At 40.7% G+C, this 16,602-nt stretch overlaps 1 protein-coding gene across 4 annotated transcripts in view; it reads right to left on the bottom strand.

Annotated features, from left to right (window-relative positions):
* Positions 1 to 10,746: 10,746 nt before the first annotated feature.
* NEDD4 (NEDD4 E3 ubiquitin protein ligase) overlaps positions 10,747 to 16,602 on the bottom strand; it is a 49,729-nt gene continuing 43,873 nt past the window's right edge. For all 4 annotated transcript variants that reach the window (XM_014251245.2, XM_005521474.2, XM_014251246.2 and 1 more), the window contains 6 exons: positions 16,501 to 16,561; positions 15,869 to 15,928; positions 15,665 to 15,772; positions 14,985 to 15,081; positions 12,617 to 12,689; positions 10,747 to 12,538 (listed from right to left, as the gene is read on the bottom strand). In XM_014251245.2, the coding sequence (XP_014106720.1) occupies positions 12,436 to 12,538; positions 12,617 to 12,689; positions 14,985 to 15,081; positions 15,665 to 15,772; positions 15,869 to 15,928; positions 16,501 to 16,561 (502 nt within the window). In that variant the 3' untranslated portion in view covers positions 10,747 to 12,435. The remainder of the gene's footprint in view (positions 12,539 to 12,616; positions 12,690 to 14,984; positions 15,082 to 15,664; positions 15,773 to 15,868; positions 15,929 to 16,500; positions 16,562 to 16,602) is intronic.

Genomic DNA, 16,602 nt, shown 5'->3' on the forward strand with positions numbered 1-16,602 from the left:
AAATCAAGAATTTTGGTACTATAATGGACCGAAGAGAGCAATTTTCCAAACATTAATGAAATCTCATGATCGTGGTGCTTATACACGTTGTCTACAGTGTTACCAACATCTCTAGAAAGTGACCTGAAAGCCAGGAGTCTTCCCTGGGATGGAATGCAGTAGCCTCAGGAAAATGAAAGAAGCTGAAAATTCACTAACTGGACCATCCCAAGGTGAACTCCATATTGATGAGATCATCACAGCCTCAAATCCAGGATGGAGAATGCAGATTCTTTCCACATTAGAATAAGATTTTTCTGATCTTAGAGTATTTACTTCTCCCGCAGTTTAAACCAGAAACAGTCCTGTTTGGTCTGTGGACGGTTTCACAGTGAGCATTTCACCCCTATTTGAGAAAATGAATAGCATCGTGTTAGCTCTTTCATCCCTGTGGTCTGGAAAAAGCTGTCACAGCAGCATGGATAGTGTTTGGCAGGGCCACAAATGGCCCGAGCTGGGTTCCCACATGCTGCTGCATCCCACCTGATGTAACAAGCTCAGAAATGGGAAAGTGGTTTTGCCTGCGTGATCTTTTCTCTTTTTTTGGGTTCATATGGCTGTGCTCTAACACTGTAATGTCACAGAACAGAAAAGGAGGGGAATGAGCACCTCTGGGTGGGAAACAGGAGAGGTGGGGAGAGAGTTATTTACAGCAGTTTAAAGTGTCCCCACTGGAATATGTGCTATCACTATCCTCAATTAGCTGTAGCCCATAGGATGTGGTAGCAGGGTCCTGGAACCAAATCCATTTCCAATAGGACTTATAATCATTATCCTTGTCCCCCACAAGCTCAGCCCTTCCCAGCTACCAGTGCCAGCCCATCCTCCACCTCTGCTGGTCAGAGCTGCTGGGTGTCACTGCTGGTGTGGAGGAACCTGGAACTCCAGCCCAGGGCAAGGCTAGGAGCAGTGGTAATTGCCAGAAACCCATTAACTGCAGGAGAATTACAGCAGTTTGCACCAGCCAGCTCTGCCTTCAGACAGAGTCCCCAAAGCCCAGCTAAGGGGCTGCCACGACGCTGCACTCCTGGCAGGGTGCCATTAACTCTTCTTCTCAGGGTAACCCCTTTTGTCCTTACAGTTCTTGCTCCGACTGTTTTTGATCTGGTGTCACTGTAAGCATTTTTAGCTACTTTGTTTTTCATGCCAATTTCTCCTGACCCAATTACAATCATATTCCTGGATTTTAAGTATGTTACACCAACTCTATTAAGACCCACCATAAATATGTTTATTTCTGGCACATTTGGTCACTTAGTAGATTCTTGCTTCATTCTAAACCTGTGTACAGTTACCATCTCCATTGCCTTCTCAGAGATCACTCCTTCCATGAGCAGATGGGCAAGCACACTTTGGGCTGAGCCCTTGGGATGCTAATGAACTTCCTCTCCAGGGAGCCTTCCTGTACAGGGAAAGCACACCTTGACTAAGGGATTTTAACATAGATGTCATCTTGTCATAAAACAACTCCAAAGTGAAAGCAATAAAATTATTTACTATATCAGCATCTTTTCCCGTTCCAGCCACCTTCCAGTGTTTGATTGGACCAAATCAGTGGTGTACCTTTGCCAGGTTGTTTCACAGTACCCCAGAGGCAGCCTCCAGATGTTTACCCCCATCCTTGAAGGCTCGTCACACCAGAATGAAGAGGAATCATGCCATGAATTTGAACAGGAGATAGATGACACCCCAACATTCTCTTCCCTGCTGCCGGAGGTAACCACAGGCAGTTTGGAAGAGCAACCTCACAGGGATCTGGCAAAGTGCATTCCCTTCTCTCCCATGCCCATTTGCTGCTACTGGAAGGTGTGAAAAGTACCTAAATATTTTTGGTCAGTCAGCCTGCTGTTTTCTAGATGCAAGCCACCAGATCTTGTTGGTACTTTTAACAAAGCACACAGCTACAGAGAAAGAGGCCATACCTGATCCCAGATGCACTTTGGCCCTCACATACAGTGTCAAGACTTTATGGTGTGGAGTTTGTATTTATTGCAGCTCCAAGCTCATTCTTCTGGCCTTCAACACGACAGCTGATGCTCCTCTGCTTCAGTGAATTTTTATGAGTGCATAACCTGCCAGAAAATCCTTGCTGCTTTTCAGTAGAGATTGTTTTCTCCTGGTTAATCTCCCTAGTCTGGCTCTTAGGTGTGGAAACACCAAGGGTTGCAACATGGAGCAGAAGGTATGGCAATTGCATGGGACAGCGGCTCAGATCAGCCAAACCACAATGAACATCTCCCAGGCCACAGAGCCTGCACACTTCTGCCATGCCACCTTGGGCTCCCAAACAAGGACCTAAGCATCATTTACTTCATCTGAGCTCAGGGATGCTCAGTACTCCTGGGAGAAAAATCCTCACCACTTGGCTGGCACAGGACCAAAGTGACAGCAGACTGCTAGCAGCAGCTGGAATTCGCACACTGAAACACACAGAGTATTTTCATAAGGGGTTTATGCATATGTAAAAATTGTGAGGCACAGGAATAGCCAGCAAGTGGAGACTCTCACTTTATGGGAGCTGTCCCATAAAATGCATTTGCAATGCATATATTTTTTATTTGGCTCAGTGCAGTCTCCTCTCTCAACTCTTTCCCCAATATGGAAACAAACAAAATCCTGGAAATGCTGCAGTACTGTACTCTAATAGTATCTTCCATAAATCAAAGCGTTTAGGCACCGGGTCGATACAATAAGTATCAGACCAAGAATAACTAAACAGAAAGAAAGTATCTCCTAGGTTACCCTTTTCTATGTTTGAATCTACAAAGGAATCTCTCAGAGGCAGCTTTTTTGTTAGTCTGTCATGCTTATCATGATAACCCACTGTTCTGCAGCTATTTGTTTAGCAACAGGCATGAAATATGGTCTCCTTTCATCCCTATATAAGTTACTGTCATTCTGCTGTTACAACAGGAAACAGGCAAATAATTTCTTCCTCTTTACCTTTATATGTTTGCAACGATAAAACAAATATTAGGAATAAAATAAATGAAGAACAAGGCAGAGGCTAGCTAGCAATTTGACATACTGCTGAATATACTGCGTAACAGATACCTATTTATTTTTGCTGTGAAAGATTGCCTTTCCTTTGTCTTTGCATTCTCAGCATGTTGACAATGTGGTCTCTCCTCTTATCTACAATTTATCCCAAGGAACTATTAAAAAGAAGGATTGGAGGAGGCTTCCTGCTGCTCTTGTCCCATTTCATCTCACAGAGACATAAGGAATTGCTAGTCAGGGAGAGGCCACTTGGCCAGAGCAGGCTGTGCCCCATCGGTTTATCTCGGTGCTGCCAGTGCTGCTCCCTCCAGCGCACTGCCCTGTCACGGGAGAGCGATTGCCTCTCAGGAGTGTGAAGATAAACAGATTTGAAGCCTTCAAGGCATGTTCCCAGCACCTCCTCCCCCTTACACGCACAGAGGCTCAGCCTGCAAATGCCCCTGTGCACAAGGCAGCTTTGGGGATGGAGACTGAGATGCTTTTGAAGGGCCACACGAAGCTGTGACTCACACCAAAACGGCTTTACCAAGAATTCAAGCTGACCCGCTAAAGGCAACACCCTGGTGCAAGGAGTGAGCCAAGGGAGGTGAACCGAGGGGAGCCAAAAGCTGGGCATTGCAGGGATGATTTCTTTTGATGCCCAAATTGCTGCCTCCACCAGCCGCAGCTGCTGTGATTTTATCTCAGCTGGGCTGCAGGAGTCACTTGGGGGCCTGTGGGGATCTCCCCTATTTAATTTCCAGTTTCCTGGAAGAACTCTCTGCCCAGTGCTGGACAGGATATGAAGGCAGGAGACACAGCTGGATCACAGTGCCCTGCATGGCCCAAGGGACCATGGGGAAACAAAGCAGCCCACCCCAACTCCTCCTTCCCCTGCATTGTTATTAACCTGGCTTAGGTGTCCACCTGGTCTCTGCCCAGACCCAGCAGAGCAGAGGAGGAGATCGGAAGCTCTGATGGAAGCACATCCTCAGCTTCCCTTGGTTTAATGCAATTCAGCACTTGCCAACCCAGCACAGGCACTGCCAGTTGCAAAGAGGCTGCATGGCCAAGCGAGGAATCAAGAGAACTAATCCTGATAGAAATAACTTGTGGGGCAAATTACAACTTTTTTTTTTTTTTTTTTTATGGAATTAATTCCCTGCTTCAATTTAGTGTGTGGCATACACAGGTATGGCTGCATAATGCATCAGGAGAGCAACCAGCAGTTAAAGCTGCTCATAGTATAACTGTGCTGCTATCCAGCTATCTTTGCTGCTAATCATTAGTCCAGGATTATGTGTGCTAAATGCTAAATAACATTTTGCTGTCATTTGTGTTCAGATATCTCTGTAAGATCACAGTGGCCAGATGCTGGCACATCACAGAACTTGTATTGTTTAAATAATAAACATGTGGAATACACACCAGAATGTTCATGCTAAGTAACTAGGGGAAAAAAGTACATGTGCCATGTGTGGGGCAGTTATGATAAGTTAGGGAGTTAAACTGGCCTAATGTGCCCCACTGAGGACCTGGCCCTTCAAGACATGGGTGGAAGTCCCATCTGGAGCAGCTGGGGCCACCCCACCCAGCCTCAGCAAGCTGCAGCACCCAAGGCATGATGCCCAACCAGAGCAAACCTTCAACACACAGACAGCAGCCCTCCAAATCTGCCGGGTTTTCAAACTCCTGCCGGCCTCAGGAGGAACCTGCCCCGTTAACACCTCCAGTGCAGGACACCCCCAGTCACATCCTGGAGCCCACTCCCCACCATGGCCCAGCCCCACAGCAGCTGCAGCCCCACACAAACTCAATGAACTGCTTCAATTAAATACAGCATGACTAGGATTAATTTCTTTCTCTAGTGAGAGATCAACTGATCCAGCCTGTTTGCACCTTAAGAGTCAATTAAATAGCTGGACCTTTTCCAGTACAGAAAAGCATTTACATGACTGAAACGTTTGGTTTTCAAATTCAGGTCTATGTAAGCATGCAAAATTTCAACTTCACCTCTTATCCTTACAAAATTGCAGACATTTATATAAATGAAAATCTGATCTTGGTCAGACTCCAAATTCTCAGTGTGGAGAATAGCAAAATGAATTACTCTGAAAAATAATTTTTAGCTACATGTTAATAGAGCTCAATTATATTATATTGGATGAAGCAGCACCTCACATTTTGATAGTAAACCTTTAATTATACTAAGGAAAGCACTTCTAACAATCTGATAAAGCACTGAGAATTACTTTTTACTAGCCTATGAAATAATTATTCTGTGAGTCTTCAGCATGGGATGCTTGTAACTACTGGACTGATACCCAAAACCAGGAATGAACAGCTTCTCAGTCCCCTGGTTTTGGGCTCATTTCTGTAGGTCTACATAGAGAGGCGGACATTTATTTAAAACTCTGCATTACAGAATGCAATAATGCATGAACAACTAATTAGGAATAAATCTATTAAGAACAGACAACTAATTGCTGAGCAGCAATACACAGAATGGGGGGGGATCATAACTCCATCAAACACTTTCTGAATCTATTATATAGTTATCTGTGCTGGTTTTGCATTGATTGACATTTGGTGAGGAGGGAAGAAGCCACCCACAGAAAATAACTAGAAAATAATGTGTTGTAGCTGTTCACAAAAAAAAAATAAATATTCACATTAACCACAGCTTCTGCTAGAGAGTAATTTCTATTATCTTCTATACAGAAATTCCTTTATTTGGGCAAAGAAGAAAGCAGATTTTCCAGACAAAGGGATGGCATGGCATGGCCTGGCCAGGGTAACTTCTATTAAAGTGGCATAGTTTGTCATATCTGACAACCCACTGAAGAAAGTTATCACTAGTTAAGGGCCTGACCCTGCATTCCTTAAGCAGAGAAAAATCCCTTTGAAGTCAATGAAGCATCCTGCTCAGATAACTATATCAGGATTTTGCAATTAATGAAAACTTCTAATTTCTTAAGTAGATTATAAAAGGTTTTCCCTAAAAAATAACTACTACATGTTACTCACAGCAACTCCTTCACAGTGTGGGTTTGCTTCCAGCAGCTCTCTCAGCACAGGAACTGTTTTTCACTAACTAGGAACTACCAAAAGTCAAACCCACATTGTTTTCTATTTGCATTGATCTGCCTTAAATGTTCTTCTCTAGCTGAAGTCTAGTTGAAGGTTCTGACAGCTTTGCATTCAAAAGGTCAATAAGCAGTCCTAAGGGCAATTTGATTTAAACCTTTAGCATTTTGCATACTCTCAGGCAGCAGTGCATAGAAGGAGGTGTATTCACAGCCTTTAAAAGGTCATACTTCCCAGCCCTCAAAACAAAACCCCAATCAGAAATATTTCAGCTTGGAGAAAATATCAGAAAAGCTAACAGACAATTATGAAAACATATGCCATTAAATTAAACTCAAAATGGGTTAAGAAAAACAAATTGTAATGTATGTTTTTAGACTGTGGTGTATTTCAACAGGAAGTTTTACTTTCTGTCACATTTGGGAAGGCTGCCTTATCTGTCTTTCCTCAAGAGGCAGGCTCACTTACTTAATGTCTTCAGGTTTTCCAAGCTACTTGGCCTCCCCCCTCCCCAGAATCCCAAGCCTCTTTCTGAGATGAAAACCTGAAACCTACAATGCAAAATTTGTTTGAAGTCTCATTAAGCAAGAAACCTCAAATTAAGGACAGCTCAGCAAAACAAAACATTTTTCTACAAAATTACGTGGACAAAAAACCAAGCATTAAATGGAAGTTCTCCCTCATTATCCCCTTTGTGAGTTGTTTGTATTCTGATTAGCGTGCTAATGATATATGTTCCACAGAGAAAAAGCAATTAAGCCTCTACTTCAAAGAAAAATGATTTTGTGTAAGAGCACCAAAGCTTGTGCTTGCATCTCCTGCTGATTCTGTGATGCTGCAGAGCAAAACGGCAGCTGTTAAATGCTTAATTCCCACTTATAACCATGGAAGATGGTAGGTGTGGGTTGTCTTTTAAATGTATAGATATTTCAAAAACATGTTTCTATTCCACTGGAGGTATGGATCCTTGGTGGTAGTCAGATGCATTCCTCTCGGTTCACATCATAAGAACTGCAGTGAGTCTTTTAATAGTTGCTTAAAAGGGGGCAATATTAAAATCAACAAATTGCCTGATAAAAAGAAGAATCTCATAGAAAAATAATATCATAAGACCCTATGTGAAGAAGTCAAGCACCATAACAAACTAATTAATAAGAAACAGAAAGGAAAACACATATAAACAGCATGAAAAATGAGAGACAGAAGAGTCTGGTCTCCTAACGACTGACATTATTTTTGACCACACAAGAAATCAGAAAAATGAAGACAATATTTAAAAGCACACATATTCAGTTTTAAGTATTTCATATTTCATATGTTTCAGCATTTTGCCATTGCCATGATGTAATTCCCACCCTAGGGAATCGATGAGCATCAGGCATTTCTTAAGTAATGCTGAAATTGCACTGAAAAAAAAAGCACAAAAGAAAAAAAAAGAAATCTCTGCTGATCCAGGACACGTTCCATGTTGACAGTATGCGAGAAGCAGCTGTGGATTTCAAGGACACATGTAAAGATTTTTGTAAAGACATCTTCAATTAGTGAAATAGCACCAAACTGTCCTATGGATCTACAGAAGAAATTAAATGACAAAGCACTAGATAGCTTACAAAGTAAATGTATGTATGAAATAGTGAGGTTAGAGAGAGAAACAGGATAAAGAAGGAAAATTAGTAGTTTACACTCATGTATTTTGCCCAGGTTTGATGCATTAGTCCTAGTCCCTAATAAAAAAAAAACCTTGTTTGATTGATATGATACAGATGTAATTTTTCAATAGTAATTAAAAAGAATTGAAGTCATGTGTCCTTCAAAATGCTTAAGTGAAGACTCAATGGCACTTTCTACAGAAATCATTGCTTTTAACTTCCTTTTAACCCGCAGCTCTACCTCATGATGCAGCCAGAATGCTGAAAAATCACCTGCACCACCTTGAGAAATGAGACACTTGATACAAGTGACACTCAGCCTAAAAACCTGTTGAGAGAAATTAATTTTGAAAGGAAAAATCCACAACACCTACTGCCTCAAACCTCCAAGTGAGTGTTGAATATGTCTTGTTCATGCCTAAAGTCTCATTTATCTACCACCTGTGTACTGCAGAGCAGTTACACAGACATAACCTTCAGAGTAAAGGAGAAATTTTAAAGTTTCCACTGCAAGTCTTTGTTGAGGTTAGTCTATATACTTACCTTTTTTAGGCTAAATAAATTCCCTTCCTCAAAAGCATAATAACTATTTATTCAAAAACACCCTTTACTATATAACTGTAATAATTAACACACAAATAACCACCACCAGCCTTATTAAACATGCAACAGGAATAGTTTAACTTCCTAGGGACTTTCAGCCCGTGAAAAGTTCCCCAGAGGTTTCACACCATCCTAACACATCTAACCCCTGTGCCAGCAGCTCACATCCCTGCTGTGCCAGCAGCTCACATCCCTGCTGTGCCAGCAGCTCACATCCCTGCTGTGCCAGCAGCTCACATCCCTGCTGTGCCAGCAGCTCACATCCCTGCTGTGCCAGCAGCTCACGTCCCTGCTGTGCCCCATCACCCACTGACCCCAGGGGGCCTGGCCCAGCCATCTGCAGTGCCCAGGGAGGCCCCACGGCCACTCCCAGCCCAGCCAAGAGTCCCAGTCCTGGGCAGAGCCTCCACTGGAGTCTCCATATTCTATACAAGATGTCTGGAATCAGTACCGAGCTGCAGAAGCCACAACCAACAGGAGGAAACTCTTTTGCTTAAGCTCTCCAGCTTGGAGCAGCACAGAAAACTGCAATGACAAACTCCCCTGAATTTTCAGTGTGGTGTTTTTAAAGCTGAGGAAAGCAAAACTATTCCTGTTGCAGTCATCCTCTCTCTCCTGTTGTGATCCATCCCCTGCCCTAAAATGTACATTTTTCTCAAGATCTTTCTCATCTCTCAGTCTCTTCATAGATCAATGTTTCTTAAACTGATCTGCACAAAATCTCTTACTAAACATCAACCCTATATCCAATTTTTTTCCTTACCTACCTGAGAAACTTTTCTTCCTTACCCCTCACCTGGCACTGCTGGGTGTTAAGAGCAATGAAATCAGTAGGACAGAGCTGGGTGTTGGCTCACCAGGAAGCAGCTGTTAACCTCTCCTCTTCAATGCCACAGTAAAAAATCTGCAACTGATATGCAGAACTGTGTTTCTGGTGAAAAAACTTGGTGTTCATTCATAGAAGCTTCTCTGGAGTTTCCCCCTCTCTCTCTCCATGTGCTTCAGGAAATACAGAGGTTAATGTGCAGAAATTACAAGAAGAAAGGGACATGCAGCAGATCCCAAAGAGCATCTCCCCGGTTGCCCAAGACTGCACCCTTGTTTGGCTGTTCATGACCCCCTACAGAAGGCTCCCAGGTTGCTTCCCCTTGCACTGCCCTGCCCACAGATGTGAGGGAATTTAGTCTCCCCTAAGAGCCTGGGTTTACAATTCTAGAATTCCTTGAGAAGCTACAAAAACCACCCTGTTCCCTTCCTCATGACAAACAGCAGCCTTGGGCAAATCCTGACCAGGATGTTCCCACAAGGCTCTGCACCAGCTTGCTGCCCTTTCTGCAGTCCTCCCTCCATCCAGCAATACAAGCCGTGTCTTCTACTCTTCCCTGGCTTTTCCCTGGCTGTCACTTGTGTTCAGGCACACAAGGCAGGCCCCCTTCAGCCTGTGGCATCTTCCACAAAGGCTGCCTGGCTCCCATCACCCTCCCCAGTTCACCAGAGGGTTGGAGCACCTCCCCTCTAAGGAAAGGCTGAGAGAATTTTGGCTGTTCTGGAAAAGAGAAGGCTTCAAGGAGACCTAGTTGTGGCCTTCCAATACCTAAAGAGAACTTACAGGACACATTGGGCAAGGCATGTAGTGACTGAACAAGGGGGAATGGGTTCAATTTCAATGACAGTAGGTTTAAATTAGGTATTGGGAAAAACTTCTTTACTGTGAGGATGGTGAAGCACTGGCACAGGTTGTCCAGAATCTGTGGCTGCCCCGTCCCTGGAGCTGTTCAAGGCCAGGCTGGATGGGGCTGTGAGCAGCCTGGTCTGGTGGAAGGTGTCCCTGACAATGACAGGGGGGTGGAACCGGATGATCTTTAAGGTCCCCTTCCCACCTAGGCCATTCTATGATACTCAGCACCACCAACCCCTCTTTACTTAAGCACAATCTGCTATCACCACTCCCCCACAAACCTAGTTTGAAGCCCATAGGAAGGACGTGCTGCTGGGCACTCCCTGCTGCTGGTGCAGGGTTTCATGGCCCCTCTCCCACTCCCCACCCAGCTCTGCACCTGCTGGAAAGGTTCCCAGAGCAGGGAGGAGCCTGGCCCAGCCTCACCTGGTCAGTGGCCTTGCTGAGGGGTGTCCCCTTAACATCTCTAGGCTGGCAATGCACTGAAGGCTGACAGTGACCTAAGGCTTCTATAAAAACACAATATGCATTTTTCCAAGGCTGCACGTCTCAGAACACCAGGAAACAGCACTGCTGCATCTTCACAGCTCTGCAAAAGTAGCAGCATATTGTGGTGGAACTACTGCTGTGGCCTACCTAGGAGTACAAAAATTACACAGTTCTTCCTATTTCAAGATAACTGATTTGCACTTCAAAGAACTGAATCACAACTTATTAGAATAAACTTTTATTTATGCTCTTAGGATCCTTATTTTATACTTTATGCAACAAAACCTGCTACATTCAAATCTATACAGATTTACTGATATATCATTCACGTTTTACAAAACTGCATATAGATTTGGAAAATTTGTATAAGTTACCTTTATTTACATGTAATACTCTCTAGTCCTAATGACCTAGTCAAAGGATAAAACAAAGCGGGATTTTAAATATCCCTTAAGACCCATTAACATTTGTTACATAATTTACATATCTTCAGAGAGAGATGTGCTACACTTCCTTCTTGCATATTTATAAAGACTGTGACTAAACAAATTTGCTGGCCAAAGCTAGGTACTGTCATTTCCTCAGATCATATTGGTAATAAAATGTTAAAATTTGAGCAAGTCAGGTATACAAACCAATTTTTTTCTTTCAGAACCAACTTCACTAATTATTTTAACCAGCACTTGCTCAAAAAAAGTGTTAACATTAATACAAAAAATACCCACATTTACAAAAGAAATCAAACTAATATTTATATATGACAAGTTGATCTACAATAAATTGCACATTGTTGGTTATGACTTTGGTTGTACTGTATTAACAAATTTGGTTTCTAGACTAACACTGGAGAAAAAAATATAAAAATGCAGCTGTAGAAACTAGCAACCTGTAAACATATCACAGAACCAAATTCTGCACCTGACCAAATGTGCAAAACTTCCACACAGTTCAGAGGAGTTTGCACATAACAGACTGCTGAATTTGGCTCAGAAAACCCTGTAAACATGTTCTTTACTGTTATGTAGTGCAATACTGCAAGAATGGATAATAAAGGCCTCTAACTATCAGTAACTAAATACCGAGTGTATCCATACAAATTTCACTTTAAGATTGATTTGTTGCAAAAAGCTGAATTGAAAATATTTTCGTTCAACTACAAATTTATCAAAAAAGGTGATGAACACTCAATAAACCAACATCAGTATACAAATTCAAACAAAAAATGGGTATAATTTCTCATTAAAACTCCAAATTATGCTGCTTATCTGTTTTGTATAAAAATCTTGGGTTTGTTACACTGTTTTAGCAAAAGCAAGTTAGAAAGAGAAGTCTAACAACTGTGTCAGCAAGCCAGTGTTCTGCAAACAAATGTTTTCCAATGTTTTATCTAATATGCTGAATTATAAGGTGCTTTGGGCAGATCTGTTGCAAAGAGCCTGAAGCAGCACAGAGTATGATATTATAACACACAGAGTTTGTTGGGTTTTTTGTTTGGGTGGAGTTTTTTTTGAACAGTTTAACAAGTTCAGTTGTTCCTCTTAAAGCAGCAAATCAAATTTAAATCCTCTGCGAAGATTTCTTCACAGCTTGACTTCAGTAGTTTTCTGCAGGACAGTCTCAAATATTGTACAAGAGGCAACTGCTAAAAACATTTTAGTTTTTGACTTACTTGGCACTGGCTGATCCAATGTGTATATTGCATGTATCACCAAATACACAGAACTATGGAAATGACAAAATACATTTGCAAAAGTTAGTGATTTTTAGTACTTGGTTATTTTACACCTGATACTATGAGGATTCAATAGCCACATGACTAAATAAAATGGTAGTCCCTGGAAAATTCAAATTTGTTTGTAAACCCTTAAAATTAAATTGCAGCACTGGACCAACATAATTTATGTCTGTGTCTTAATCAACCCCATCAAAACCCTGAGTGTTTTCAATCGCAAGAAGTAGTTTATCCCATAAATCTTCAAACGAGTCATATGGAGGCAAATCCAAGCGATTAAAGCTGAAAAACAGATGAAAACTCTTTAAGTATTTTATCACTTTTACTAGAGGTCACAATTTATCTGAATTAAATACTCACCAGGTATGAGCTCTTGGCAGTTTTTCAGGGGTACCCCACTGTTCAACTGTGAACAACTGTGGTCCATTTGAACCTGAAGAAAAGAACACATCAATTTTCACCCTATTATGAAATACTTTTATAATCAGAGATTCAAATTATGACATATTTGGGTGTTTTGTAATCCAGTTCTGACATTAGAAGGAGCTATCTATATGAATAAAATACAGACTATAGGCAGTAATAGTCAATAATCCCAATCCACTTGTATTTAAATTATTTCTTGCTATACCTCAGTTTCAAGCAACTTTTACACCTTCAGCTCAGAAGCCTAAGACCTGAATGTATATGCATAGTAGCTGGCATTGAAGTCTTTTGGACAAGACAATTATATACTGTCATAAATTTTGCATTAAAATTTATATATAAATACATATATATAAAATACATAAATATACGCACATAAAAGACATAAAATATACATATATAAAAACTTAAACATGTTTATCACCACGTGTTGAGTTTTACAACCTGTTAGAAAGTAGTCAGTGTCCACCTTTACCTATGCAACAACAAAGTAGAATAGCTGAGAACTTTTGGAAACATGGTAATCATATGTGTATTCCCAAGATGCTCTTTTGCACCTGAGAGAACATTTTTTGGTTATCAAGAGCAGCCCCAGCTCCTTCTATCCTTCAACAACTTGTCTTACAGCATCTCAGCACTCAAAGTTTCTTGGACTTCTCAATTCTCACCAAGTAGATGCAAAGAACATTTTATAACCGTTTCCTTAAGCTAGGAGAAGACTGTTCAGTTAAAAACAAAGAAAGACAAAGAATTCACTGTCTGATCAGAGAATGTTGTTCAGTGTCCCAGTGCTCCAGTGTGGGTGGGTTTTCTCCCGGCCTCAGAGCACTGGTGTGTGAGGAGCAGAAACCCCTGGCTGTGCCACGAGAGGGAGATCTCCGCTAGGAAGTGGCTCCAGGGCCGCAGAGTGGGCGTGGGAAGGGAAAAGCCCAGCAGCAGCAAAGCACCACGGACCAGCACAAAACACTGAAAAACCACATACAGCCCTTTCAACACAAGGAACAGGAAATATAATTGTTACTGGGGTTTAGTAAGGGTGGCATGCTGGTCACAGTAAAGCAGCAATAACAGTAAGAGAAACAAAGCACTGTCCAAAACAACTGCTAGTTGAATTTTTCATTAAGGAGTGAATATACCTACAGAAGACTGCCCAAGGATATTCTAATCACTAGGCAGAAGGAAGCTGAGAACTTTCCTTTCCCTGTATCAATTCTTAGTTCTATCTCTAATAGTGTTCTTAGACAAATAGGCAGAGTTCCTGAGGCAGCAGAATTCTGACTGGGTTCCTCTGTGATGAGCATGTGCTGTAACACCAAAAATGCCAAAGCTCGGGTGCAGCAGCAGACACACAGCTAAGCCTGTTGAGCACACTGTTCTTCCCACTGGAACTCACAATTCACTTATTGATGGAATAGAAAAAAATAAACCAAGTATTTATGATGAAAATGAAGACATGGAGAAATCGGAACACATGATGGGTGGTTTTGCTCACAATCCTTTTGTTTTATAAACAAATTAATGTATTGTTTATAAAAAAGGAAATGTTTAATCAAAGAGGCAAGTTAGGCGATTCTGTCATTTGCACAGCAACTCAGCCACTTTTATAAAGCCTTAATAAAGTAGTCAAGCAGAAAACGTAATAGCTGATGGCAGCTGAGAACAGACTTCCCCTAAGCCAAGCATCCCCACCCTTGGTGGGCTGCTCTATCTGCTTGCCCGCAGTCTGCCCACAGTAGCTTTTCTGGCTTTGCTATTGACATTCGCTCCCTGCTGTCTTCTGCTTGTTTCAGTCTCAGTGTTGTAGGTTCAGTACTTTTCTTCTGACTTTATATTTAACTCGTGTCATTTCAGTGGTCCCCTTTGGAGTATATCCTTACAAACAACTGCATCTGTACAACCGCGGCTTGCGAGCTGATAAAAGCAGTTGCGGAACTGAAGTTAACTGCTGATGCCAGCACGCCTTTGTAATCAGATCTTGGATAACTGAGAATTTTCTTCAAGCTCAATCATGTGTTAAACAGGGATTTTGCAGCTCTTGAGAACTTTAAAAATCCACATTCATTTGAGAACTCCTATACATTTAAAAACTTCCAAAACCAGAATTAAAACAAAGTATTTATAGAACATGGGAAACATGTGACATACATGACTCTTCTCTAACTTTGTTTCTTTTAACTGCCAGTACTTACTAAATTTCAAAACAAAATTTGAAAAATAATTTGACAATGTCTGCAGTCAAACAGGACAATGTTGGTATCAGATTCTTTGTTACTTAATTGTGAAGATAATCTTAAGTACTCACCATACAGCTCAGCAAACCCATTCATGGGAACACGTGATGTGCCAGTAACAAACTGAAGTAATCTTATTCTCTTTTCAGAGTCCATCATTAAGACTGCCTATGTATGACAATGATTACAATTAAAGATCTATTTTTAAATTAGGGTTTTAAGCTAGTAGACTTATGCAACATAGTATCTACCTCTAAATCATTATCTGTGCTATACATATGCATTTTTTTTAGTGACACACAGTCTACTTCTCTGCCTATTGCTTAAAGCTATGAAGTCAACAAACTTTTAATGCCACTGTAACAAAAGTATGGTTACTGGCTTAGCAGACTGTTAAAATGCTTCCCTTGAAGATTTGGCCCCCTACTTTCTTTGAAGTTTCTTGATGTTATGAACTAGAAGCCAAATTCCTGTAATTTATTAAACAGAAGAGTTTAACACCTCTTTAGTGTAACCATGCCAGGAAAACCTACACAAATATTTTCAAGCCCAGTCAGACAGAGATTTTTTTTAAAAAGCAAGCATCACTATTGCATTTACATTCTTACCATGCATCTCATCTTTAATTTTCTTACTTTCTCAGAAATTTTAATGGTAAAATATTATTTACATAACCTTTTAATGAATCAAACTATAAACTAACAGAAAGGCAGCAGCTTTTGAATAAGAAAATATTAGAATTTCATTATACCTTCCAGAACCACTGTATTACTTGATGGTTTACGTTGTAGCCATTTTTGTATTTTGTGTGTAGCTTCCAATCAGCCACGTCCACATCTCCCAATCCACACATTAATAACTACACAGATAAAAAAAAACCAACAAAACCACCAAAGTTTAAGTTAGTATACTAAAGTTTCAACATAATTTGTTTTCTTTTCCATGATATACCCACCTCTAGCTCATTTTCATCAAAAATTTTAATCAGATCCTGTGGTATTAGTTCAAAAAAGCCCTAAAAAAGATGAGGGAAGGTTGTAAAAATCAAGGCAACATTATTTTAGCATTTTTAGTCATGGAGAAGGATATTTAGAGGCTTTGGTAAACACAGCCAAAGCAATATACCAAACACAGATGTTTGGACACCAAGAGTCCCCAGTTTCATTATAGTACTTCTAATTGATTTCTCACATCTTTTCTGTGCAACACTGAGTGATGAGTATGGAAGTCTGAATATCATCTGTGTAATAAAATTTGTACAAAAAAGGGTAAATTGCCTAGTTTAAATCAAACTAATATAATTAAATTAATATCTGCAAAGGTCATTAAATAGTTTGCTCTACAGCTAAATCTGTCAATCAGGACTGAGAAACAGGCAAATTTTTCAAGATGAATTAAACACTTCAATAAAAACATAACAAAATATTTTGAACTTGGAAATAATTCAAAGCTGACACTACGAATAGTATCACTGCCTTTTTTTAAACTTTTAACAAAATTATTAGTGGGTGTTCAGGGTGTCCAAAAAACCTTAATATCAGATGCAACAAAATCTTAGAAGAATTCATTTTGTAATTAAAATTATACCTCTTTAAAGGCTGTCATTTGTTTCTGTACTCGGCTCACAAATCTCCACTGAATTACAAGACTGCAAAAAACAAAACAAAACCACATTTAAAATAAAAGTGA

This window comes from Pseudopodoces humilis, chromosome 16 (genome assembly GCF_049639895.1).
Source record: "Pseudopodoces humilis isolate 2021_Gansu_Grassland_sample_001 chromosome 16, ASM4963989v1, whole genome shotgun sequence".
Taxonomy (NCBI): Eukaryota; Metazoa; Chordata; class Aves; order Passeriformes; family Paridae; genus Pseudopodoces; species Pseudopodoces humilis.